Below are 24,207 nucleotides of genomic sequence, written 5' to 3'. Positions count from 1 at the left end.
AGCACAAAGGCTTGGTGTGAACACACACACAAGCGTGGGATGCGTGCTTTCGGCACATGTAGGTTAGATCAGGGGTGCCCGAACCCCGGCTCTGGGGCCACTTGTGGCCCTCGAGGACTCTCAGTGCGGCCCACTGAGAGCCCCCAGTGTCCAATGAGCTCTGGCCCTCTGGAGACTTGCTGGAGCCCACAGTGGCAGTGATGCAACTGCTCTTAGCATGACAGCCAACTGTTCGACCTCTCGTGTGAGCTGTGGGACAAGGGCTCCCTCCACTGCTTGCTGTTTCATGTCTGTGATGCAGCAGTGGCAGCAAAGGAAAGGCTGGCCTTGCTTTGTGCAAGGCCTCTTATAGGCCATGAGCGATTGCAAGACCTTCATTCATTCATATAAATTCCATCTCTAATGTATTCATTTAATTCTTTTTTCCTGGCCCCCGACACAGTGTCAGAGAGATGATGTGGCCCTCCTGCTAAAATGTTTGGACACCGCTGGGTTAGATGCTTGCAATGTGCCTTCCATGGATATTCAGAGGGAAAAATCCCTCTGGTACCAGGTGCTGGAGACAAACCTGAAGGCAGGGCTGTGTATGAGAGTTCCTGAGGCAGTGGTTGTCAAGCATTTAGCACTCACTTTTAGAATGAGAATCTGTCAGGACCCACCAGAAGTGATGTCATGACCGGAATTGAGGGCCCATCTGGCAGGATTCTGTGGGGTGGGGTGGGGTGGGTGTTGTGCTGTATTGTTCTGCTGCGAGTCTTTACCAAGAATATTTTGTCAAGAGCTTCCCATTTGCCCCAAATTGTATGGACTTGTCTGGGATGGACACAGCCCTATTTCATCCCATTCTTTCTCTCTGGATTTTTATTTAAAAATTTTTGGTCTGCTTGGCAAAGCAGCTCACAATAAGGCACAGCAGAAAGCAAGCGGACAGGACTACTAATTAAAAGGCAGCATCAGCTGCAGCTGTGCCGTAGCTGAATAAAGCTGACCCACTACCAGGCATCGCTGCCTTCTGGAAGCTGGACAGAGAAGCCAGGCATTCTTAGCATGTCTTCTGACGGATTGCAGGGTTGGGGCCCAGCAGGCCTTTGCTCGGAAGGCTCCGTTACCTTGTGGAAGTGGGCTGTGCCTCTGACGGCGGGGCAGTTGGGGGTGACAGCTGGAGCCTGCGGAAGGCCCTGCACTTTCCAGAGGGCAGCCATGCTTGGCTGCCTGCTTGTCGGAGTTGTTGTGCAGCTCTGTGGGTGTGGGTGCTAAAGGCTATGCTGTGTGCAGAGACAGTCCCAGAATGCACATGGGGAGCCCACACAGAATGTGGTGTGTGTTGAGCTTCTGGGCTCCGGGGCAGGCAGCTGGGCATGAGGGTACTTTCCTTGCCTCCGCTTTGGGCTGATGTGAACTGTGTTGTGTGTCACTGAAGCAATTGTGAGCTGTGCCCAAGAATTCCTGTTTTTGAAGTGGTGTTTGAGTTTTCTGCCCAACAGTAACTGAAATGTCCTTCTCTCCCTTTTAGACAGAGATTGCTAAAAGGCTGAACACGATTCTAGCGCAGATCATGCCTTTCCTGTCACAAGAGGTAAGAAACTGTTTGAATGCTGCGTGACTGTTTCAGTAGAAGAAAAACCAGCCAGACACTGAATGGTTGTGTTGAATCTTCTGATTCAGGTGGCATCTCGGCTTAGCAGACATCCAGCCTCAAAGGAATGTCTTGGGGGGGGTTTAAAGCCCTACGGCAGGGGTGCTCAATAAGTCGATCCCGATCTACCAGTCGATCGCCAGGCAAAATGAGTCGATCGCAGACTTCTCTCCAGTCCAAGCATTCCTGGGAGTGAGCCCCGCCCTGGGAGTGAACTCCTGTCCACGCATCCCTGGGAGTGAGCCCCGTTGACTCTCCCGGGGATGACTTACCTTTCCCCTGTTTTTGCACTGGAATGTATGGAGATCTCCCCCCCCCCAACTTCCATTTGTTGGTTCTGTGTGCAAGCAGTTTTGCACTGGTCTTGCTGTGATGTCTATACAGAGATCTTCCCTCCCCCACACCTTTCCCCTGCTTTTGCACTGGTATGTATGGAGATCTGCTCTCCCCCCCCCACTTGTATTGGAATCGAGGAAGATCTGGTGAGGAGGTAGATGTGGTGTCAGCAGTGGCCCCTTTAAGGGTAAGGCCTGGGCATCCAGCAGAGTGTGCTGCACAGCTGCAGCCACTTGAAGGCAATAGGGCCCTCAGGGATATAAGAGCACCTGAGGCAGGAAGGGCTCCACTTATTTATGTGAGTCAGCTTTTTCCTACATGAAGATCTTTAAGTCCAAGTACTGTTCCACCATGACTGATGAACATTTGGAAGTGTGCTTGAAGCTGGCTGTCAGCAGCTACTGTCCGGGCTATGCATCCTTGGCTGATTCACTTCAGTGCAAGTCATCAAAGTAAACTCAAGTAATTACAAAAAATGTTTATAGTTAATTATGTTGTGTGGTGCAATATTGGCTCATGCGGTTATGCAAGGTATACCAACATACATTGTACACATAAATGTTATATGTTATGATGGCGCGAACATTGTAAAAAAACTCTGGTAGATCTCCGGGCCTTGCTGGGTTTCAAAGTAGCTCTCGAGCCATAAAACTGTGAGCACCCCTGCCCTACGGGTTCGAACTTATCTCCTTGAAGTCCTGCAGTGTGCTAGAGGAGTGTTTGCTATTTTTCCCCCATGTGGTGTCTTCTGCTGCTGCTGCCTCCCCCGAAGGACCTGTAGGTTTTAGCCCCCCTGACTATTCCTCCTGGAAGTTTGTGGATCACTGTCTCTCCTTCCTTCCTTCAGATGCATCTGTCATTTTTAACGACTTGGTCCCAGGGGAGGGTTGGTCTCAGAACCTGTTGCAGTTTGAGGGGGCAGAAGAAGAGATTTATGGGTCGCGTTGGGATGGCATCAGTGAAGGGCACAGTAGATATTCCTCCTAGAGGCCAAAGAAAAGATGCATTATTGTGCCCCCCCCCGGAGAAATCCCAGAAGAGAAGTTCCTTGGGGCAGTTACCAAGAGATAAGAAATGTGATGTATAAGCGAGGTGTTGAACTACTGAGTGTCCACATTTCTTTTGGCTTTGATGTGCCTTCAGGGGCACAAACTTAAACTGGTTTCAGACTGGTTTCATTAACATGTCTTCCCTGCAAGGACCTCTGGGAATTGTGGCTTTGTGAGCTTGCTGGGAAATGTTCTCTAGAATACCCGAGATGCCCCACAAGGTTGCAGTTTCCAGAATGCCTTGGACAGAAACTGTGCTGGCCAAACTGGCCCACATTTGTATTGCTGGGGTGGTTTTGTTAAGGAAGGGATCTGAACCCGTCCCCTCTTCTGTGTGTCTTCACAGCACCAGCAGCAAGTGGCTCAGGCTGTTGAGCGAGCCAAGCAGGTCACAATGACGGAGCTGAACGCCATCATCGGGGTACGTGGAGTTCCCAATCTGCCTCTCACCGTGTGTACCCCTTTATTCCTACCATTTACCATAAGCAGAGACAGACCTGCCCTGCAAGGGCTTCTGAGAAGGGCAGCTCTTGCAGACACATGCTAGCTGACAGACCCCGGGGTTTTCCCCTCACCTGGGGGTGGGTAGCGATGCCGTGCTTTTCAGCAAAAAGGGACTTGGCTTGCAAAATAAACCAAACCGTGCTTTCTTGGCTCCAGAGGGCTGGCAGCCTTCAGAGTTGCACAGACGAGCCACCAGAAAAGATGCTTGGCCGAATAAGGGCCAGAGTTCCTCCAGTGGCCAAGAGTTGTTCACCTGCCTAAATTCAGCCGGCAGCATTGCAGCAGTTTCAGGGAACTTGGGGAAGTTTTGCTTAAAATTCTCCAGAATTCTGGAATCTCTGGGTCCCCTCCCCCCAAGCACTAAAACGCTGAGAAAGAATTGCCAGCCCTTCTGGCCTTGCTGAAGTCAAGCCTGTCTCTGTTTTCTTGTTGAATTGAAACGTATCACAGAATTGGGGTTGTTTAACAAGTTGACGTTGGATCTCTTTGCTCTCTCGAGGTGCCTCAGATCCACCAGCCCAGTTCAGTCCACCTGCTGCTCTGAGCAGGCAGAAAGTGCTCCTGGCTGGAAACAAGTGGTGCTGGAGGGAGAAGGGGGGGGAGTGGTGCTGAGGGTGCTGCCATTGCTGCAACTGAGTGAACAGGGAGGGGTGAGGAAGGACCGGTCTTTGGTCCTCCCCACTTCTTCTGCTCACTCAACTGCAAGCAAGGAGGAGGTGATAGTGACACCTTTGCACTAGAGGGACTTGAATATCCAGAAAATTACCATATCTAGCAACCCTTTGGGCAAGGCCATTATTGTCTTTGACCATCTGATGAACATTTTGCAGATTTCTCTGTGTGGAGGACAGGGGTCAGCACAGGCCCTGCTATGCAAGAGGGAGTGAAATAGCACTCTCTTTGCGTCGCAGGATGCCTGCTTATCCATTCTAACTGTGCATGCCTTAGTCTGGATCACTGTGTTAATCATGGATGTTTTTTTGACTTGTTCTCACTTTCTGTTGATGTTGCAAGAATGAACGGATCCAGTAACCTTTCTCGAACAGTTTCCTTAGTCTTCTGCTTCAGAATTTTATTTAGGAGGATTTTGTGTTTCCAAAAGTCCAATATATGCCTTTCCTACTTGTGATTGTGGTACTTAGAAAATGAGCTTGGATAGTTTCCACATGATGACAGACTCTAAATCATCACCTTTGCTGCAGCACCCTCTTTTTGGACCCCCCCTTGCCTCATTGAACAAGAGACAGGTGCCTCTTTAAGAACTTGCACCCCCTCTTGCATGTTCTCTATCTGTCTCCCCCCCCCAATGAGGGAATCAAACCATGAAAATTGCCACTGCGACATGAAATGTAGCTCTTCAGATGACTCTCTGTGAATGGCTTTTGAGTCGGGGTCATGTTACTGTGCAGATCAAAGCGTTGCTTGTGTGCCTTGCCATTTGTGCAGACAAAGGAATGCAACTCCATCTGGGAACACTTTGCAGGATGCAGGAATGCGCCTTGTTCCTTCGGCTGGGTCCGCTCTTCAACTTCCACATGCCCTCGCAATTAACGCAGCCTGCAGCTCCTTGTTCATGCAGAGGGGTCCTTTGGCTTAGCACAGGCTTTGTATGTCCTCCTGGAGAGTCCAGGCTCCTTGTCCTCACCCCTGCTTCTGGACTATGGGAAGACTGCCAGAGTCGAGCCCTCTTTCCAAGCTGTCCGTCTCAGCTGCAGAGGACATGATTTCCTCCCAGCGAAGCAGAGTCCAGAACTGCAAACCTTAGGAAAGAGTCACCAGACAATCCTCCCTTTCATCTTCCATTTGATTTGGCGGTACAGCAAGAGGGCACCCTACAACATCCTTTTCTTGAGCATGGGTCACCACCAGTCCCTTGGAATTGAAAACAAAGGGGCTGCTTTGGGCCTGGGGACCCAGAGAGCAGAACTGCCTTCCAGATTCACCTTGGAGCCTGGGATACCCGTTTTTCCATAGGACATCATCAAGCTTATTGCAAGAAGTCGGCTGTGTGATGCAAGCATTCTGTGCAAGCTGGCCATGTGGTCGTTCCATGACCTGTGCATTGGCAGGCAATATTGGAGCAGTCTGGGCCACCCTCTAAGCACCTGGCAAGTAACTGGTTTCTTCTAGTCTAGGCACTGACTTCTGCTCTCAAACTGTCTTGGTGGGAAGACTTTGTCACATGACCTTTTGTGGCTGGCTGGACCATGTCTGACCTGCAGAAAGGAAGATGGTGATTGGCTTGATGGTTTCTCTTTCAGTTGCATTTGGGAAGCTACCAGGCAGCTCAGAGCTGCCAGAGGCAGATATTGGAATTCAATTAAGGTGAATGAGTGAGGCCTGCGACCTCATCTTCAAGGTAATTGCTTCCTCGATGAGATGGAGTGTGACCCTCTTCCAGCACAGAGCCAGCCAGGGGTCTCCAGAGCCTGCAGAAAGACTCTTGCAAAGCGGGTTTGAAAGGACTCACATGGATCTTTTCATGTTCTGGGTGTGTGTGTGCTGAGCTTCGCAGCTGGTCTGCGTGGAATGAAAGGAAATTACTTCCCTGGGCTGGGGCACCTTCCTTATGAGGAAAGGCTACCGCGTTTGGGCCTCTTCAGCCTAGAAAAGAGGCGCCTGAAGAGGGACATGATTGAAACATGCAAAATTATGCAGGGGATGGACAGAGTGGATAGAGAGATGCTCTTTACACTCTCACATAACACCAGAACCAGGGGACATCCACTAAAATGGAGTGTTGGGAGAGTTAGAACAGACAAAAGAAAATATTTCTTTACTCAGTGTGTGGTTGGTCTGTGGAACTCCATGCCACAGGATATGGTGATGGCATATGGCCTGGACGCCTTCAAAAGGAGATTGGACAAGTTTCTGGAGGAAAAATCCATTACGGGTTACAAGCCATGATGTGTATGTGCAACCTCCTGATTTTAGAAATGGGCTATGTCAGAATGCCAGATGCAAGGGAGGGCACCAGGATGAGGTCTCTTGTTATCTGGTGCGCTCCCTGGGGCATTTGGTGGGCCGCTGTGAGATACAGGAAGCGGACTAGATGGGCCTATGGCCTGATCCAGTGGGGCTGTTCTTATGTTCTTATGAAATCCACGGCAGGTAAATAAAGGAAGTGACCCAAAACTGTCTAGGGGGTGGCAGGCAATCTGGACAGAATCTTGGATAATCCCACTACTTTTTCCCAGATTTTATTGATCCTCTGAAAATCATTAGCCCACCTTACATTTCTGCCTCCATTTAGAGGCACCCAAGCATGAAAACACTGTTTGAAACATTTTAAAATAGAAAAGCATAAAATCAAGCAGATGACGATGGCTGGCAAGCAAAATGGAATGTGGGCACAAGACAACGCGTACTGTGCAGCCAGCCCAAAGGCTTGCCAGGTCTTCAGTATGCCACCCCAAGTGTCTTCAGGAAAGGCACCTTGTGAATTTCCTGAGGCAGGGAGTTCCGAGGCCTTGTTCCACGTCCTTTGTCAACCTGCAAAGGGGTCCCCTCATGTGATCAATAAAAATAAACGTGTCAATATCTTGAACTGCTGCCTGGCTCATGGGTGTTTGCGCTGTCTGACAGTGGGTCTTCAGGGCTTCTGATGGGGCTGTTCCCAACCCTGTCTTGAGAGGCTGCCGGGGACTGAACCTGCATGCAGTGGGGGGGGGCAGCCCTTGCACTGAATGGCATCCCTATGGCAGGGGGCAGTCATGTAGAGAGCCTGTGCTGAATGAAGCCATTGTAGTCCCTCCATCTATGCAGAGCCTTTCGACTGAGTGCTGCCAGAAAATTGCCAGACCCATCTTTGCACTCACCAGGGCTGCTCACCTGCTTCATTAACAAAAAGGAAATTGAGGGTGATTTTCCAAGGATGTTGGATCCCGATCCTGAATACAATGTCACTGGAGAGGATGGGAAGGCGGTTTGTGCTGATCACAGACTGCTGTTTCTGTGTTGTGATCCTGGGTTTGATGCCTTTGCCCTTGGGCTGGTGGCATTCCTTGTGTGGACAGCTTCTTGGCTGCTGCCCTGCCTTGCCCCCTCTGCAATGCAATATTCAGACTGGGGGGGGAGGGGGCCGCAGCATGGCAGTGGTTTGTCGACCCCGGTCAATCTCTGGTGGGGTTTTGGCTACTGGCTTGCCTTGACTGAGGCACCTGAACTTCTGTCCAAAGACTGGGGCTTCTCTGGGAGAAGTGATTGAACCTGCCTTCCACAAAGCTCTCCTTTAGGCTAGTTGGACCCCTCTGGGTGGTGTTGGGGGAAATCATGATCTGGGTACTAGTTTTTTTTTCTGTTGCCATGTTTTTTTCTTGGGGTACTGGCAGTTTACTGAGCCCTTGTCTGAAATAAGTGGTGGAATTCTTGCCTCCCACTCTGGAGCTCTTAGAATCCTGTGACATGTTTGCTTGATTTGCAGCTTCATTGTCTCCCTTCTTTCCCCCCCACAAATAAATTACAGTAGTGCTGACTTGCATGCCCATGGTTGTCTCCCCTACCCCTACCTAGGGGTCTGAATCTGCCCCTGCTTTGTGCAAGAGTGGGACTGGAAGTTGACCTGGATGTTGCCTTTCCCTTGGAGAACTGACTTAATAGTTTGACCCTGCTGAGCTTGATTTCGGGAGCTGTTGAAAGAGATGGGGCCGACTTCAAGGCCAGGCTGCAGAGGTTTCTGCAGGGTGTCTGTCCCCATCTCCCCTCCATGTGCCCTACTTAAAATGGGCAAATAGGTCCCATGCAATGCCTTCTCCACCTTGCATTTTTGAGAACGTATGCATTGTAAAGGGGGCAGGGCAGTGGTGGGGGAGGGGGGAAAGAGAGAGACCCTTGCGCCTCCTTGAAAGGGAAATAGCCAGGAAAAAAGGACCACAGTTTGAAACTGGTTGACCACATTTGGGAATAAAAGTCAATTCTTACAGTGGAGGCAGGCAGAAACTAGGGTGGGATCTACCGGCAGATCTTCGGGTGACTTCCTAGACTTTCAGAGGGGTCTCTTCTGGCCCTAGCTGGAGGAATTGAACATCTGCATGCAAAGCAGCCTCTACCACTGTGCTTCAGTCCTCTGTATGTCCCTTCTGCAGTCCTTCTTACCTGCTATGGTGTTTGGGGATCTGTAGCTGAAGTGTATCTACCTGTGACCAGGCACCTAGCATCGCCAAGGCTGCAAGGCAAGACGCTGGAGTCATGGACCGGTTGATCAGGGCTGCTCCCCCAGCCAGTTCTCTAGGCCATGGCAGGAACATGCCATGCCTCCTTCTCTTCTCCCCCCCCCCCCCCACTCTCTCTTGCTTCAGGCTTCTGTGAAACTGAGCCCTGGATCCTGTTTGCAGCTCTGGAACTGATTATGAGACCTGACTAAATTTAATGCAAGTGGCAAACTCCTAAGTGGTGAACCATTAAATCGGTTAACAAAGCCGTGAAGCAGGATGTACGTAATCCAATTAGAACCTCTTGACGCACCGAGAGATGTCTCTGCCAGGCTGCCTGGGTGACTGGATGCTGCTGGAACCCCCCCTCCCTGGCTGATGCCTGGCTGCCCCTGCTGGCTCTTTCCTCTCCTTGCCTCGATGCCCCGCCTGGCTCTGAACGACTGGCCTTGAGTCTAGAGGCTGATGGGTCTCTGCCAGATGGAGGCGGTGGGGCATAGCCAGTCAGGCTTTCTCTGTGTTGGAGGTTATCCTTCATCAGCCAGAACGGAGCTTTCTTAATTCAGTGCAAATGTGCCGTAGCGACTGGTTTTCTGCCGGAGGGCAAACTCGCTGAGTGGAAATTGGATGTGTCTCTCTTCCTTAAGAGTAGCTGCTCAATCCTGATTTGGATTGAGTCCAGGAGAGCTGACCCCTTTCTCCTGTGTTAATTCCTCACCCCACCCCACCCCAAGTTTTAGAGAAGGAAGCTTCCAATCCTGCGCTCCACAGCCAATGGCAGCTCCCTCCCCACACCCTCCTTTCCACAGCTGCTCTTTGGAGAAGCAAGTCAGGAGTTCCAGTCTTTGAATAATGATCCAGGCTGCTTCTCGTTTGTTTTGAGGTGAAAGTGCTCAGGGCCCCCACCCCAGACCCCCCAGACTAACCCTCACATTTCAGTGAGGGCCTGAGGTTGAAGGAGTCACTTGCCTAGTGCCCCCCCCCCCCACAGATTTGAACAAGGATTTCTTGGTGGATCGTGTGGGGGTCACAATAGCTCCCAGTGGAACTGGGGGCTGGTTTGTTGTGGTTGTCCTTTGGGTGCGGTGCAGACACTAACTGGGCTGTGTGCTCTTTACCCCTCCCCCTGCCCTGACCATGATCCTACGGTGTGCTATGCAAGGCAACTGATCCCAGTTAAGTGATCTTGTATAATCCGATGAGAGGATGGGGGGAGGGGAGGAAGGGATACCAGTGTTCTCCGTTTCAGGCTGCCATCATGCTGCCGGCACCTGCTTGTTCCTTGCTTTGAACATGTGCGTGTGTCCCTCCTGTGCAGTGTGCCTTTAGGGGCACACGCCCAAAATGGGCAACTGTCCCATGTTGGTCAGTGGGCATAGTTCATGTCCTCTATGTACCATGTTTAACGGGGGGGCAGGGAGACGTGGACAGACTGGACTTGACTTACTGTGTCCAACTGGACTTACTGCGCATTGAAGTGGATTTACACTCTTTCCCCCCCCCCCCCCGTGGCAGTCATTCTGCTCAACAGACACTGGAAGAGGAGAACTCTGTTTTCAGCACCCTGATTGAGGCAGCAGGGGTGGTGTGAACAGGTGACCTGATGCTATCTTGACTAGGTGCCTGTGATGGTTTGCTGCCTTTCACCTCTTCATCAGAAGGAGTCACCGGGTGTGAGGCCCCCCAGTCGTAGCTGAGTGATGCTTCCTGGTGCCCATGAGTGCTGGGGGGGGGGGGTCCCTTGCTGCTGTTAAGAGTCAAACTGTTAAGAGTAAGCAGTGGGATTGTGCTTGGTGTGTTGGATCTGCCTGCGCTTTCTTACCACTGGCTTTTTTGCAGCAGCTCCAGGCCCAGCATCTTTCTCACACTGCTCATGGGCCCCCCGTGCAGCTGCCTCCTCACCCATCAGGACTGCAGCCGCCTGGGATCCCGCCAGTCACAGGGACCAGCTCAGGGCTGTTGGCACTTGGAGCTCTCAGCAGCCAGGCCCACTTGACTGTGAAGGATGAAAAGAACCACCACGACCTGGATCATCGAGGTGAGGAAGTGGCCGAGCCGGGGGCACCTCAGCGCCGCCTTCTGAGTGAGCGAGATCCTCCTAAAGTTTAAGATGGTCCCTGAAAGTGCCTGAAGGGGCGGTATTAGCACAGCAGTGTGTGTATGGGGGGGGGCATTTTTATTTGTCTTCATCTCTCCAAAGTGTGGTGGGATCCTCTGCTACCTGTAAAATGGAATTTCCACTATTTTACTACTTTAATTACTATAAACACAGGGTGTTGCAAGATAATGCACATATACTTTATAGTGTCAAATTTATTATGTTAGAATTTGCACACATGCAGTACAGTTCTGTCCTCTGTATCCACAGATTTAAGTCATTGCAGGTTCTGAACCCATGGTGGAGGGCTGAACCTGAGGTCCTGGACGTGACCAGTGGTGTTCTTTGGTAGCATTTGGGAGGCTTTCTGAGGCCTGGAGAGGCCACATCAGCCTCTATGGGCCTCTGAAAGGCCTCCGGAGGTGCTGGAATGTTACTTCCGGTTTTTACGAACCTGGGCCTCAGAACACCTCTGAATGCAATATCTGGTCACATCCGAAAGTTCTATGGACCAGGTCCACAGATTTATTTATCTTTGGGTTTCAGTATCTGTGAGATATCTGGGAATGGATTGCCAGTGGATACTGAGGTCCAACTGTACATGCTGCATGCGGAAGCAGTTGCTTGACCCACTTAATTGTTAGTGAATCAGGCCAAGTGCTGGAAATGGTTCCTGTTGGCATTTATGCATCACTGGCATAGTTGATGAAGGGTCTTGTAGTTGTCCATCACCGTGTTTGTGTGTGTGTGTGTGTGTGTGTGTGCTGGGATGGCTCCACATGTCTCTTAAACTGCTTTCCTTAGAAGTTTGAGAGTTGCAGGTTTTCTGCAGTGGTGTGTGTGTGATAAAGCTCAACAAAATGTGCATTTTTTTTTTGAGACACTATGTTCTTATGCTGCTTGTGAAATGAGAACCTGGGTTGAAAAGGCTTCTCTCCTCTTCCTAAAGCAGGAGCTCTGCTTGCTTCAGTTCAAAGACCCACTACTGGCCATCACTGTCCACACTTGTCACAAAGATGGTCTGGACAGGAAGGCCTCGGCTAGAAAGCAACTCTTGTGGGGAGAGGTGGCCTTTCTGACCACCTGCTGCTGACTCCCAAACCATTCCTGAGCGTCTTCCAAGAAGACCCTGCCTGAAGCCAGCAGGGAGAGAAAGTCTGTTTCTAGGCTTGGGCAGCAGAGCGTAAACAGTGTGCATCCTGGGAGTGTGGGTTTGCCTTTGTCCCTCCCATGTTCCAGTGCATTTTTTCCTTGCAGCAACTTGTTTTGTCATGTAATTGTTGGCAAAGAAAGTGAGCTGTTATCTGGGCCAAGAGAACAAAAATAAAAAGGGCAGCAGGGCTTTCATCGAGCCAAACCAGAAGTCCCTGTGTGTAGAAAACTGCTAGACTGATGTTCTATTTTAAGACTCTTTTTCTCTCCCTCCTCCCTCCCCCCCCCCGCACCCTGCCCAACCTCCAATTTCCTTTTTGTGTTCCCTGGAACTTGGCTGCCACCATCCCTGTGACTTGGGCTTTGTCTGGAAAGATCGTGACTCCAGCACAGTAAGTCCCGGGCTTGTCCTCTTTTGGTTTCACCGCATTTGTTTTGTGTTTTATCAAAGCTGGCACTTGATTCTCCTGCATTGGACAAAGGAAGTCCTAAAAACTCCAAAGTAGTTCCGGGTGTTGCATTCTGACAGGGCCGGCATTAGGAGCTGTGGGGCCCAATGCAAAACCTTTTTCGGGGGAGGGGAGCTACTAACCAGGATCAGCAGCAAGGCACCAGCAGTGGCGTCATGACCAATTGTTTCCAGGGGGGCAATTTCAGGCCAGTCAGACCCTGGGGGCAGCTGGGCGGGAGCCCCGTCCAGCAGCAATGCTCCACTCTCCTTGGCAAGGAAGATTCTGTGCAGGAGTGTCAGCTACTCACCGTCCCTCCAGGTGCAGGGCCCAGTTTGGTCAAAATTGTCCTAAGGCAGACCCTTTGTTCAGTTCATGTTGTTTTGGATTTAGCTGCGTTTGGGGCACCCGTTGCTCTTCCTTGCCATTTGGCTTTTCCTGGTGTTCAGCCTTGGTAGCTCAAGCTGTGCCTGAGTGGTGGATGGGGATGTGGAGGTGGGAGAAGCTCATCAGCAATGATTAGGAAAACTCTCCCTTCGGGCAGTTAATTAACCATTGTGAGGATGGTGGTCTGGCTCTCCTCCCCCACCTCTGCCTGATCCTTGATGAGCACTGCTGGTTCTTCAGTGGGCAGAGTTCCACCTGGCTCTGGGCGTGAACAGCAGCCTGTCCCCCCTCCCATCATGGCGGCTTGCTTTGGAGCGGCATCTGCTTGAAGGGAGGCTCTGGGTGCCAAATCATTGGCTCTCTTCTCTGTGTGGCACAAAGACCAGCAAATGGCCTTTTGAGAGTTAGATGCAAATGGGAGGAGAAGGCTGTCTTGGTGGGGGGGGGGGGAGAGACTGGCGTGTGCACCTGCTCCAGGACAGCTACTGGCCCTTTCATTGAGAGCCCCAGCCAGGGGGGCTGAGGGCAAAACAAGAAACGCCAAGTTTTGGAGAACGCTTTGCATTTGGCCAGAGCGGCGGCGGTGGCAGCAGCTGCCTTCTGGATGCTTTCCTGTTTCCCAGCTGAGCTGCAGCAGCAGCAATATTTGAAAAGCCCAGCAGAGGAGTTTATTTGGAGACCAGTTAGAATTGATGCCCCCGAAGGCTGAGTGTGATTCTCCAGGAGCTCCAAGCCCCCTTTCAGTGCAGCTGGCAGAGCAGAAAGGAAGGGCTGGTGGTGGCCATTGGGGCTCGTTTGGAGGGCAGGGAAACACGCACTGCTTGACTTCTATTCAGCCGAGGAAGAAAGGGAGGCTTAGGAGAGCTTTTCCTTTGCAGAGGGATTTGGGAGGCAGTGGGGGGAAGAGAGATGAGGTTTCTCATCTTCTGTGGCGAAACAAACCAGCAGTAATTTCTTCTGGAGCTGGTCGAAGCCAACAGGCTGGCAGCTGCATGAGAGCCTCTCTCTGGGCAAGACAGTAATTGAGGAAGACTGGAAGGAGCCTGGAGTGTTTCCTTGGCCTTGGTAGGCCCAGCAAGTCCCTACCTCTGGCCTTGGACCTCCAGGCTTGAGAATCATTCAGCCCCCTCCCCTCACACGATGGCCCTCTTGTACGGAGGTTGCCCTCTTGTAATCTTTCTACCTTCCCCTTTTAAGAATTAAGGCTAAAGGAGCACAGATCTTTCCTGGTTCCTTGGTCTGAGCATGCCTCGCTCTCTTTTCCTGGGAAGCCAAAGCCGTGAACATCTTGTTACTGTTGATCATTCATAATGATTTGTTTTGAACAGCAAAAATAAAGTGTTTGTGAAACCATGAACATTCCATCAGACGAAGCCCCAGTGCCAGTTCCCCCCTCCCATTACTGTCTGAGATGTCTCAAAAACCTCACACTGGCTCAGTGGGCTCCCCTGAGGACCCCCCTTGCAGTGCCACAAAAACTCTGACACACCAGGGGTCAATCCCAGAGGTGGTCCTCTTTGGTGCTGGCCCAGAACAGCCTTGGGAACAGACCCACTGCCCAGGAAATGGCTGCTTGTCCTTGGACTCATGGCCAGAAGGTGATGCATTCAGACATCAGATGAAATCCCATTTGGTCTCTCGCTGCCAGGAAGCTTTGGAGAATCTTCCCTGGGTTGAGTCGGAAGCTGTTTGTGTTGGCAAAAATTGATTATATTCTTATTATTAATAGTCAATTCAGTTTTCAGTCTAGCTTATTGATTTGTCCCTGAAACTGGTCCTTGGCTCTATGGAGAGTCCTTTCAGGAGGTCTCTTCTGATGATGCAGTAGTTGGTACCTTACAATTTTTGCCCTGTTACGCTAAATGCCATTTTTTTTTCCTGGGGTGGTGGTTGTCCATTCAGTTCTGTTACCTCCTGCTAGAATTGTAGGCTGTAGACATGCAGGGAGGAAGAGTCCCGCCTGGGCACTATGTGTATAGCTTTCCAGCACTCTGACGGATGCCTGTTTGATTGTTTCAGGGTGTCTTTCACTGTTGCTGCGTTTTATTCAGTGGGAAATGTGAAGTGCAGGACATGGTTCTTGTGCAAGAGGCAGTTCCTGTTCCCATTTTGAAGAGGAAATGTACCCGAGATCCCTCAGGGCTGAGTGGAATAGGAACCTGACGAAAGCCCATCCTCAAACTTCTACCATGCCCTGCCCATTGGTTGCTGTTATGTAGGCCTTCTGCAACTGGGGCACGCCCAACTTCCCTTTCTTTTTGCCATCCCAGAATAATTCCATCTCCCCGCCGGAGAGCCTAAGAGCCAGTGAGAAGCACAGAAGCTCCACCGACTACAGCATTGACTCCAAGAAGCGGAAAGCGGAAGAGAAAGATGGCCTGAGCCGATATGTGAGTTCATGGCCAGCCCCTGACCCAGTGCAAGGCGGGGGGGGAGGAGCTTGTGCTTGGAAGCAAAGTGGAGGACAGATGGAGGAGGCCACAGTCAGGTGCTGAGTTTGAACCTGGAGTTTTAATGTCCGGCTGCAGAACTGGAGTTCCAACTGCAGCTCCAGCCTTGGAGCAAAGGCGAAGAGAGATTCTGGACAAAAGTGCTCTTGCCAAATTTTGAACCTGGAAACCTCCTGTCCAGACATGGCGGTTTGTCACTGGGGCCATGGAATTTCACCTGCAGTTCCAAATGTTGTGTATGCTGTGGGGAGAGGAGGGGAATCTCCTTCAGGGTGCTGTTGACCCAGGGCAGGAAGGCCCTTTGCTGGGGCATGTATGTGCCTTGCCATCGATTCCAGCAGAGTCACGGGGGCTTCTCTTTTCAGGACAGTGACGGCGACAAGAGCGATGATCTGGTGGTGGACGTCTCTAATGAGGTAGGCTGGCTGTTGCTGTGTCTCTCCACTCTCCACTCCCCACTCGCTCCTGGCCATGGCACAAAATTCCAGAAAAGTCCCACATTTGAGAAACGAAGACAGTTACAGCACGTGGAAAGGAAGCAAGTGTGTCTGATTTCTTTTGGTTGCATGATCTACAACATCTGAGCTGCTTCCTTGTGGTCTCTGTGCAGTCCCAGAGATGGGACCAGAACCTTCTAAGGCCGTGTTTCTCCATGTTTGTCCTCCACTGTACCACTTCACATGGCTCACCTATTTGAAGTACCTCCGGAAGTAACTGGTGATGACATCATCACCAGTTACTTCTGGGTTTGGAGGCCAGCTGTGATGGAACAAACACCAGTAAGAAGCTCAGGGTGGATAAGAGGGCTTTTTCAAGCACAGAAAAGCATGCTTATAGCTCTGCCTGCCAAGCTGAGCCTCCTACCACAGCTTGCTCTGTCGCACTTCTGGTCTTGGTGCCCGGCGGCAGGTGTCCAAGGGTCCTGCAAGTGCCACCAGACACTGCCTCAGGCGTTACTGGTGGTACCCATACCACAGGTTGAGAAACATTGTTCTGCGGGTTTGCCAAAGAGCTAACGCTTGTGTGCGTGTGTCCCTCCACAAAGGCAGTGTATCCCTTGAGCTCACCCCATCCTGCTCACAGCTCCCATCTGTTTCCCAGGATCCTGCTACGCCTCGGGTGAGCCCTGCCCAATCCCCTCCTGAAAACGGACTAGACAAAGCCCGGGGACTGAAGAAGGATGCCCCCAACAGCCCTGCCTCTGTCGCCTCATCCAGCAGCACCCCCTCGTCCAAGACGAAAGAGCTCGGCCACGTAAGTGACAGCAGGCCTAGGCTCTGGGGAGGCAAACAGCTGCTGCTGCCTTCAGGGTGCTTACCAGTGGCAGACTTTGGAGCTTAGTTTGGGAAAGCACAAAAAGTGTGTCACCCAGAAAGAGGCCTGTGGTGAAGGGGGTGACTGTTCACCCTGATAGGATCACTGGTCCTGGTGTGGCACTGCTGTTCTGGATCGTTGGTTTTCCACCGCCTAGCCGGAGCAGCTGGACACTGTGTCCCCACTGAGAAGTGTCTGGCAGGCTACTTAGAGCAAGTGCTGGTTGACTCCTTGGCATCCAGGAAGAGCGTCCTTCATACACAAATCAAAATGGATGTTGATATTCTGTGCTCATGAAAAATGATACACAGTTGATGCTAGAATTTGAAGCCTCCCATCGTGCTTTGACATTAGTTGAGTGTTCCTCGATCCCATTTTAAGCGTGACTGGTTTGGTATTTGTGACATACGTACACTTCATTTTTTTTTTTCTTTTGGTTTTGTGAATTTCCACAGTGCTAAATAATGTGGAACAAGCACCGGCTTCCTTGGCCATCCTTCACGGCAACACTTTTATTCAAAAAAATGAAGTGACATAAAAATCCCAACGCTGCTTTTTTAAACTTAATTTTCTGAAATGAGCATCGTCCTAGAGAAGGCAAATCTCAGAATTTGACTCCCAAGAGGGAAGGCCCCAGTTTGTGTCGTTCCTGATAAACCCCCCAAGGAACTTTGCTTGAGAATTCCGTAATTCTGATCTCCCCAATTTTTTTGCACTAGAACGATAAATCTTCCACCCCAGGGCTGAAGTCCAACACCCCCACACCAAGGAACGATGCACCCACTCCTGGGACCAGCACGACCCCAGGGCTGCGACCGATGCCAGGCAAGCCGCCTGGCATGGACCCCATGGGTATGTAGCTCCCGTTGAAGAGATGCTTGGCACACACAGTTTGGGCTGAGGGTCACTGCTGTCTTGGTTTGCTCGATCCAAAGCCCAGCATAGGGAGAGATCATCCCCCTGTGGGGTGACAAGGGTGCCTCGAGGAACCCCGTCAGAAGTGAATGCAGCACCTCCCTGTCTCTTCTGTCGCACACCTTTTGCCTCTAAGAACTTGTAGGGTCTGGCCCTCTGATGGTCCTTCTCTTCCCAGCATCTGCACTGAGGACTCCCATCTCCATCGCTGGCTCTTATGCCACCCCCTTTGCCATGATGGGGCACCATGAAATGAATGGCTCCCTCACCAGCCCTGGGGCCTACGCGGGTCTCCACAGCATTCCTCCACAGATGACAGCTGCAGCTGCTGCAGCCGCCGCTGCATATGGCCGGTCTCCAATGGTGAGCTTTGGAGCTGTACGTAGCCCTTTTTAGCTCCTCTTTTTAACTTGGGGAGGGAGGGAGCAGCACAAGCTCCTCGTTCTGCTGGCAACAGCCACCTCTAGGCTTCACAGCAGATAGTGCTGGAAGGTCTGCAAGCGGTGGGAGAACTGCCCCGAAGCCCCAATTATGTGTTCCTTCTCTAGTCCTGGCAAGTTCAGGGTTTGCACCCTGTCTGTTCTGGAGTGGTCTTTGGAGCCAGCCAGATCCTCCAGACCCACGTTAGGCCCACTGCATTGTAGGGCTGGTGGGGGCAGACCTCCTTCAAACCTGTCCGCACCGTATGCGGAACGCGGCTCCCAGCACCCAGAGGAGACATGGTGGCAGCAGATCCCGAGGCTCCTGCAGTGCCCTGAGACAGGAGTGGGGGCAGGGGCGTGGAAAGGGGGAGCGCTGCAAGCTGGGAGTGCCTGCCCGGGCCAGACCTGCCCAGGACTCACCACGCTTTGCATTGGCTTTGCTGGAGTCTGTGAAACATCTGAGGGGGGCTGCTGAGGTCTTTCCTCTGTTTCCAGGTTGGTTTTGATCCCCACCCGCCAATGAGGGCCCCAGTCCTCCCCACCAGCTTGGCGTCCATTCCTGGTGGCAAACCGTAAGTCGCTCTCTTTGTACCTTCTTCTCCCAAAACGTACTGCTCATTCTTTGGGCAGGGGGGATCTCCCCACCTCTGATAATGTCAGTGGTAGCCGTGGAACCGTGTGTGCTGCCTTGGCCGTCCCGTGCCCCCATGCAGCAGATCTTCCCAACTGCAGAGGAGCATTGCATGGCTTCCAAAGTCAGGATCAATGTTGCTTCCCAGAATAACAAGAGATATATCCACAATGGGACTGTGGTGAGGGTGCTCCGAAGGGGTGGCCTTTATGGATTGTGCGCACTGAACGCATGGCACTCCTGCTACCTCTGGCAAGACCTGGGAAGTTCTCCCCATAGCATGTGAGGGAGGCCTGAGAGCGCACTGGGTCTTGTCCTTGCGTCCTTCACCCGCCAGGGATGGTGACCTCCTTGTTGCCCTCTCTGCAGTGCATACTCCTTTCACGTGAGCGCTGACGGGCAGATGCAGCCCGTCCCGTTTCCTCATGACGCTCTTGCTGGCCCAGGCATCCCCCGGCACGCCCGCCAGATCAACACACTGAGCCACGGCGAAGTGGTGTGCGCAGTGACTATTAGCGACCCCACCAGACATGTGTACACCGGGGGGAAGGGATGCGTAAAGATCTGGGACATCAGCCAGCCAGGAACGAAGAGTCCCATCTCGCAGCTAGATTGCCTGGTAAGTGTGACGGTGGCCGCCTCAGCCCACTTCTGACCCAAGGCGACCACTGGTGGTCTGCTTCCATGGTTCCTAACTGCCTAGAAGCCAGACACGGGTTAATGGATGACTCTTGCCAGGGGTCTGTTCAGACCTGCTGGCCTCTAGGCCATGTTCAGGAGAACAGCCGCCACTGAAAACGTAGCCTCACCCCCTTGCGCTCAGCTGGAAGTGTCCTCCCAAAGGCACATTATTATCCCATCCTAAAAACAACCCTTCAGAGTAGGCAAAACCACATCCTGGTAGAGCAAAGATTTGGACAGGGGAGGGGGAAGTGCCTGCCTCCCAACCAACCTGTTGCCCCTGCTTTCTTATAGAACCTGACCACAAGGCCCTCGGATGTTAAGTTACCTATAAAGAAGCTCCTCCTGTTCTCTATAGGTCAGTCTGTGCTCTGCCACCCCCAAGTGTGTTTTGGGACAAGCCAGCTGTGTGTCTGAGCAACCAGAGCCCTCGCTTCATTTTCCCCTCCCCCCCACTTCTTTGGCCAAGAGAATAATCCATATGTCTGGAATTGTAAGCCATTCAGGTGCTGCGGGGCTGGATGCCAAGACCTTCACTGGTGGGCGAGTGGCTGACACTTGTGCCTTCCTGCCTCCAGAACAGGGATAACTACATCCGCTCCTGCAAGCTCCTCCCAGACGGGCGCACTTTAATTGTGGGCGGAGAAGCCAGCACGCTCACCATCTGGGACCTGGCCTCCCCCACCCCACGGATCAAGGCGGAGCTGACCTCCTCTGCCCCTGCCTGCTACGCCCTGGCCATCAGCCCAGACGCCAAGGTCTGCTTCTCTTGTTGCAGCGACGGCAACATTGCCGTCTGGGATCTCCATAACCAGACGCTGGTCAGGTGAGCTACTCTAAAGTTGCAGTGGGGTGTGTGTGTTGGGAAAGGTTTTACTGACTGTCTGCTGGCCCACTAGGATGGTGCAAGAAGCGCCAGCCAAATTTGAGGGGGAGGAGAAGGTGCATCAGATAACCTCTTGGAATGTCATAGTGAGCCAAAGCTTGAGGAATGCTCTTTGCATGTACTGTTCTCCGGCCCAAGAGAAGTGGGAGCGAGCACAAGCCTTTGATTGTAGACCTGCTTGTGGCAGTTCATGGCTGCCAGGTGCAGTTTTTCTCCCATATGTTTGGGTCAGAGTTCCTCACCCTCAGTGGTCTTGATGATGGAGGTGCTGGTGGGGCAGCAAAGAGAAAAGGGTCCTCCACGTGCAAGCAGAAGGGGATTGAATTCTTGTGTCCTTTGCATCAAGAACTGAAGCCTTGAAGTGTTGCTTTCAGGCAGTTCCAAGGTCACACGGATGGCGCCAGCTGCATAGATATATCCCACGATGGCACTAAACTGTGGACAGGTGGCCTGGACAACACTGTCCGGTCCTGGGACCTCCGGGAAGGCAGGCAGCTTCAGCAGCATGACTTCACCTCCCAGGTAAGCCTTGGGGCTCTCCCTTGGAGACTCACTCCCCCCCCCCCAACCTTACCTGACATTGAAAAGTATCTGGGAGCGGAGAGAATGAGGAGGCTTGTGGGCCACGACCCAGGCAGTCTGGCAGCACTCTCTCGTTCTTTGGGGCAGCCTTGTGGATCCACTACAGGCACTGTCCTTCACACACCCCATATCAAGGGTGGTGGTGCTGCCTTTCACTGCCTTCTCCTGGCACCTCCACTGGTCATGGCAGTCCTGGCTCTGCTTTAGAACCCACCCTCTTTCTGCGGTCTCTTTGTCACGCCTCTGCTGGCAGTGGCAGCGTTGGAGCAACTGAAGTGCTGACCTCCTTCCTGGGGGCTGCTCCTGCCAGCTGGAAGCCTTTCCCCCTTTGGACTTGACCCATGTTGTGTCGGGCCACTTCCTGCACATTCTGCAGAAAGCAAGTGGTGCCCGGTGGGAGTGGGCTGCTGGGGGCACGCGCAGTGCTTCAAAAGCTGCTGCTGCGCACGGAGGCTTGGCTGGACGCTCTGTGCCTGGAAGAGGCTCCAAGCAGGCTTTTGGGCCTTTTAAGGGGCATCAGCTGCCTTCCCCACCCCCAGTACTTGGCTTGGGGCTCCAGGGACTGGTTGGGTTTGTTCAGAGGTGGAGCTTCCTTTCTCCCCGCAGATCTTCTCGCTGGGGTACTGCCCCACGGGGGAGTGGCTTGCCGTGGGCATGGAGAGCAGCAACGTGGAGGTGCTGCACCACACCAAACCCGACAAGTACCAGCTACACCTGCACGAGAGCTGCGTACTGTCGCTGAAGTTTGCCTACTGTGGTGAGTGGAGGCCAGCCGGCCAGGTGGGAGGCTCTGGGAAAGGGGGTCAGTGTTGGAGCATGTGCCTTGTGTGCTGGAGGGGCTGGGCTTGGACTCTGGTAGCCGTGGGGTGAAGGGCCTGAAGATTGGGAAGGGCTCCTCCTAGAAACCTGGGGAAGGGCTGCTGGTCAGAGCAGGTGGACCTCAGTCTCTCTAGGCAGGTGGCAAACCTACTCCACACTAAGTGGGAAAGGTGGCTGGTTGGCCCTGTGGAGGGTGTCCAGGGTGGGAAAAGTGAATGCCTAGTTTGCTCCTGGGCCTTCTCTAGGGGGAATCCTAGCTGAGGGTTGGGATCCAACAGGCCCCTGACTTCCAGAGTTTCTGTGGCTTTTTGGGCATTTGAAGGGGCAGCAGCTGCCCCCTCCACTGTAGTTCTCGTGCTTGCAAAGACTAGGTGGTGATTTCGGGTTGGGTTTTCCGGTCAGGATTAGAAAAAGTTCCTTTGGGTCAGCGCTTGTCTCAATTTTGGATCTTGTCTCAATTTTGGCTCTTCTGGGGAAACCGGCCCACTGATTATTTGTGGCTTTTAGGGAAGTGGTTTGTAAGCACTGGGAAGGACAACCTCCTCAATGCCTGGAGGACCCCATATGGAGCAAGCATATTTCAGGTAAGGCGCACCATCTGAATTGAAACCGGGAGGTCCTGGGTGGGGGGGGGGAGGGTTCTACGGTTCTCTCCCTGGAAGGGTTGTGAGTCTGTTTGCACAACTGTGGTGGACTCGCTGATAAGAGGAAGCTCATTGTGACCCCTCACAAACTGCCTGAATGATGCTTGATTTTGGAGTAGGACTCAGGGCTGAAATGGAGGTGTCTGGAAAGCATGGCATGATGCCCCTCCCCCGAGTGTGAGTGAGGAGGCTTTCTCTTCCACTGAGTACTGGATGACACTCCACACAGACCTGAGAAGGAAAAGGGGGCTGGGGAAAGAGGGCTGGCAGAAGAGGGATCCCCCTCCCCTCTTTTGGTGGTTGTACAAGTGACCAGAAGATGCTTCCTCCTGGGGGCCCTCAATTTCCTGGTGATCCTTACAGGTAGCTGGGGATGAATGAGCCAACGGCAGCCAGCCTCCTCTCTTGATGCTGGTCTGTCTGTAGGAAGAGAGGACCAAAAATTCAAATGCTGCTGAAATAAATTGAACTTTTCTTGTCTGGTTGTTGTTGTTGCTTCAGTCAAAAGAATCATCCTCCGTCTTAAGTTGTGACATTTCGGCTGACAACAAATACATCGTCACAGGCTCTGGGGACAAGAAAGCCACTGTCTACGAGGTAATCTACTGAACCAGCTGCCCGGTGGTTGCATTCAAATGAGCCCTTGTGGTCTGACAAGGCAGGACTGCAGTGGGTGGAAACAAAGTGCGGAGAGTCTTCCCAGATTCCTCTGGGTGGAGTGAGGCGGCCTCTGAGAATCTTCTGTTGTGTTCTTGGAGCAATTCTGAGGATTGAGACCTCGGAGCTTGGTCCAGCTGCAAGGGATTTTCCAAAGGTCTTCTCAGCCCTACACTGGTTTGAGTTTTTTCTGGTTTCTCACTTCTTGGTTCTCATGCCTGTGAAGCAACCATCAAGGACATACTTTCAGAAGAGACCCCTGGCGGTTCTTGTTGCGCTTTCCAAAAGACTTGTGGGAAATGTGTATATAGTGGATGAGTTTACTAGGGTGTATTTTTTCTTTTTCTTTTGTCTGCTGTAACTGTATTCCACCGGGGTTTTACATTTGTGGTGGTGGCCATCCTTCCTCCCCCCCCCACCCCCAAGTGTTCATTTTTGGGGAATGTGCTGCTTTCCAGCAGCGGGAGCCCAGCTGAGGCGAAGCCGTCCTCCAGTGAGCTGTTCTACTGTCGTTCATGTGAATCCTCCACGGTGGTGTTCTTGAACACTGAGTGGACTGGATCTTTGGATCTTCAGCTGCCTGATGGCAACGTCGACACAACAATTGTGTTCTTCTATAGACTTTTTTTTGTAAAAATTGGTGCATTTGAAGCAAGTGGAGTCCACATGGTGGACCTTTGACCACACCCTCCATCGCAACCTCCAGGCCTGAACACCGAGGAAGGACATCAGGAAAGCAAAGTTTAACCAATACGCTCAGGGAGCCAAGAAGAAGATAATAACTTGTGTGAGAATTTTCTTTGGTTTTTTGTTTTTTACTCCAATGAAAGTAAAGTAATAGAGATAACATTTAAATACAGGTTGTTGGTTTTTAAGTTTACTAACAAATATGGTTTCTGTCTGACGGGGGCGGGTGGCGTTTGGACAGGTGGATGTTGCTTTGACACTCTTCTTTCTTTCAGCCTGTGGGGTGGGCAGGCGGGGAGGGAGAGAGACCACATCCTCTGTCCTTTTTGTACTAAAGGAGTAAACAAAACCCGGGAAATCTACGTATTTGTGTAGCAGAAGGTCTCGCCCTGTGATGTAGCATATGGAAGAGAATTTTTATACCACATTTTTATGAATTATTTTTTAATTTTTTTGATTTTGATCTGGTAAAAAAAAGCCTATGGCTTAACAGTGGAAAATAAAACTTAGCTGTTTTTATTAAAGGCCACGTTGGTGCATAAAGGAAGACAAGAGTTCAGACCTTTTCTCTTGCTAGATTCGCCGTTCCAAGTTTTGAGGGGTTGTTGTTTCCAGGTGGGGGTTGAGACGACAGGTCAAAAGAGAGAACTTCCTGAGGTTACTGCAGAGATCCGTGCCATGTGCTTGCTATTTAAAGAGCAGCCATCTCTTATGCCGGGTTGGTTCAAAGTGTGCATTTACGTGGCTCCCCTCGCCAC

The 24,207-nt window shown here is 52.0% G+C and overlaps 1 protein-coding gene across 7 annotated transcripts in view; it reads left to right on the top strand.

Moving 5' to 3' along the window:
* Positions 1-23,622, top strand: part of TLE3 (TLE family member 3, transcriptional corepressor) — a 36,323-nt gene extending 12,701 nt beyond the window's left edge. Inside the window, exons 5-20 of one of the 7 annotated variants that reach the window (XM_066636630.1) lie at positions 1,514-1,576; positions 3,368-3,472; positions 10,515-10,713; positions 12,301-12,317; positions 15,032-15,151; positions 15,577-15,627; positions 16,313-16,465; positions 17,245-17,377; positions 17,619-17,818; positions 18,358-18,434; positions 18,863-19,112; positions 19,753-20,000; positions 20,435-20,582; positions 21,249-21,399; positions 21,969-22,045; positions 22,607-23,622. In XM_066636630.1, coding sequence (XP_066492727.1) covers positions 1,514-1,576; positions 3,368-3,472; positions 10,515-10,713; positions 12,301-12,317; positions 15,032-15,151; positions 15,577-15,627; positions 16,313-16,465; positions 17,245-17,377; positions 17,619-17,818; positions 18,358-18,434; positions 18,863-19,112; positions 19,753-20,000; positions 20,435-20,582; positions 21,249-21,399; positions 21,969-22,045; positions 22,607-22,714 — 2,100 coding nt within the window. In that variant the 3' untranslated portion in view covers positions 22,715-23,622. The remainder of the gene's footprint in view (positions 1-1,513; positions 1,577-3,367; positions 3,473-10,514; positions 10,714-12,300; positions 12,318-15,031; positions 15,152-15,576; positions 15,628-16,312; positions 16,466-17,244; positions 17,378-17,618; positions 17,819-18,357; positions 18,435-18,862; positions 19,113-19,752; positions 20,001-20,434; positions 20,583-21,248; positions 21,400-21,968; positions 22,046-22,606) is intronic. The other 6 variants (XM_066636635.1, XM_066636634.1, XM_066636636.1 and 3 more) reach the window with 6 other exon arrangements.
* Positions 23,623-24,207: the final 585 nt, after the last annotated feature.

The sequence above is a fragment of the Tiliqua scincoides genome, chromosome 8, assembly GCF_035046505.1.
Source record: "Tiliqua scincoides isolate rTilSci1 chromosome 8, rTilSci1.hap2, whole genome shotgun sequence".
Classification (NCBI taxonomy): domain Eukaryota; kingdom Metazoa; phylum Chordata; class Lepidosauria; order Squamata; family Scincidae; genus Tiliqua; species Tiliqua scincoides.
Note: the sequence above shows the minus strand (reverse complement) of the source record. Positions and strands in the feature narration are given on the sequence as shown.